The sequence below is a fragment of the Phytophthora parasitica genome (assembly GCF_000247585.1).
Source record: "Phytophthora parasitica INRA-310 unplaced genomic scaffold supercont2.20, whole genome shotgun sequence".
NCBI classification, from domain to species: domain Eukaryota; phylum Oomycota; class Peronosporomycetes; order Peronosporales; family Peronosporaceae; genus Phytophthora; species Phytophthora nicotianae.
In genome coordinates, this window is record NW_008649006.1 from 124,914 (window position 1) to 126,730 (window position 1,817).

Consider the following 1,817-nt stretch of genomic DNA (forward strand, 5'->3'; position numbering starts at 1 on the left):
ATAAATAACAGTTCTCAATTTTACGGTAAATCGGCTTTTGCTTTCTTATTTAAATAAATCTATACTTACGAGACGTAAGCATAGTTAATTAAAGTTAAAGCAAACTACGCTGCCTCATACACGTGCACTAACGTGTAAGCCGAAGTAGTGGGCACAGAGTGAGCCCATTACATCCTCCCCCAACAAGTAATATCTTGAGTTGTCAGCGCATCGCCAGTAATGGTGCGCGACGAATCTCAGGCGCGGACTGTTTCGGACAAATTTCGAGCATCAGTTCTGTTCTGCAAACGGGGCATAAACGTCTTCTTTTTGTCCGATCTCTCTCTCTCTCTCTGTATTTTAGCGTTCTCGGTAGCTTTTACGATATCGGATTTCATGCCCACGGTCCTAACTATCAGAAAGTGTCCTGGAACAACGTGGTCTGTGCAATTCGCAGCTCGTTGCGGACCTCGGTGCTGGGTCCGCTTACGATGAGCAGGCACCCCGCGCGGATTTCCCCCCTCCGTAAAGTACCATTTCTTGAAAAGTAGTCTTCAGCACGCAGATGAATTGCGTTGTTTGGTTGTTCGTACCCTCCCGGTCCTGCCCAAGAAGGAAAACCTTAAGCAGATCGCGCACCACTCAAAGCGCGAAGCAGCACAGCTGCAATGACACTCCCTGGCACTTGAAGAGGTATCAGAAGAGGTAGCAGCAGCCTGCAGCCTAGCGGCGATGACGCTGGCCCTTAAAGAGGTGACAGCAGCATCCAGCACAACGGTGATAACGCTCGCTGGTAGCATATCGTTGGACGAACTATCGTTGTCCTAATAGTAGCAGACGGATTTCCGAAGCTGGATTGAAGTTCCTTTTCCCAAGTAAACGGAGACATTGCCTGTCAGTAGCGGAATTTTCGGACAGATATTGTCGCTAGAAGATAGACAGCAGACATGCAGCCCCGATAGACTTGAGATGCTAGCGCTATATCGACGAATGACGATCACAACAGCATAGGGTGTAGACGTCCACGACCAAGTTCGGGCTCAGGGCTTCTTTTTTTCACTAGCTGAGTACTTCTGAGAAAAAAGAAAATTGTAAGTTTCAAGGTTTGATGTACACAAAAAATAGAAGAAGTATTTCTGAAATAATATGAAAACAAAAAGTACGACATTTAATACGACACATCTATCACCATCAAGCGGGGTTCACGGCAGGGGTCGAAAAAAAATAGTGCAATACATTAAATAATTGTGTTTTTCGTAAAAAAAAATGTATTATTGCAAAAGCCAAACCCGCCTACAATACACTATCGAGCCAATAATTGACAATAAATACGAAAAAAAACTCGTTTTGCACTGCTGAGCGTCAACAGGGATGACATCAGTGATTCAGCTCTCCTGCGTCACCTAAACGACTGGTTGAGAGCCTTTCATTGTTAACTGCCTTGGAATTAAATCCTCATCAAAACAGTTCATTACGAGATCTTCTCAGCTCGCCAAACATGGTCGCCAACAAGCAACTCTCCGCCTTCTTCTGCGTGCATCTCGGTCAAGGGGTTTTCCGGTGCAAGATCTGCAACAAGGAACGGAAGCAAGTGCCAGGATCTAGCTACTCCAATCTCCTGGCCCATCTGGCAGGCAAGCACGAGGGCTACGAGGCTGTCTACGCGTCCTCTCAGAGCAACTCTAGCAGCTCGCTCCAAGCGTTCGGGTTTGTCTCGGAAGAGTCTAGCCATCTGTTCCAGTGGATCCAGTGGGTCGTCATGCGGAACATGCCTGTCAGTGAGGTGGAAGATGACCTCACACGAGCGATGAGCAAGCTTTGGTCTGTTACTACGAAGG

The 1,817-nt window shown here is 46.9% G+C and overlaps 1 protein-coding gene across 1 annotated transcript; it reads left to right on the forward strand.

The window, feature by feature from the left end:
* Positions 1 to 1,477: 1,477 nt before the first annotated feature.
* PPTG_22616 (hypothetical protein) lies at positions 1,478 to 1,804 on the forward strand (the record flags this gene model as incomplete). Its single annotated transcript, XM_008905471.1, has 1 exon — positions 1,478 to 1,804. A coding segment is annotated over one exon (327 nt), but the record flags the coding sequence as incomplete, so codon positions are not given.
* Between the last annotated feature and the right edge of the window lie 13 nt (positions 1,805 to 1,817).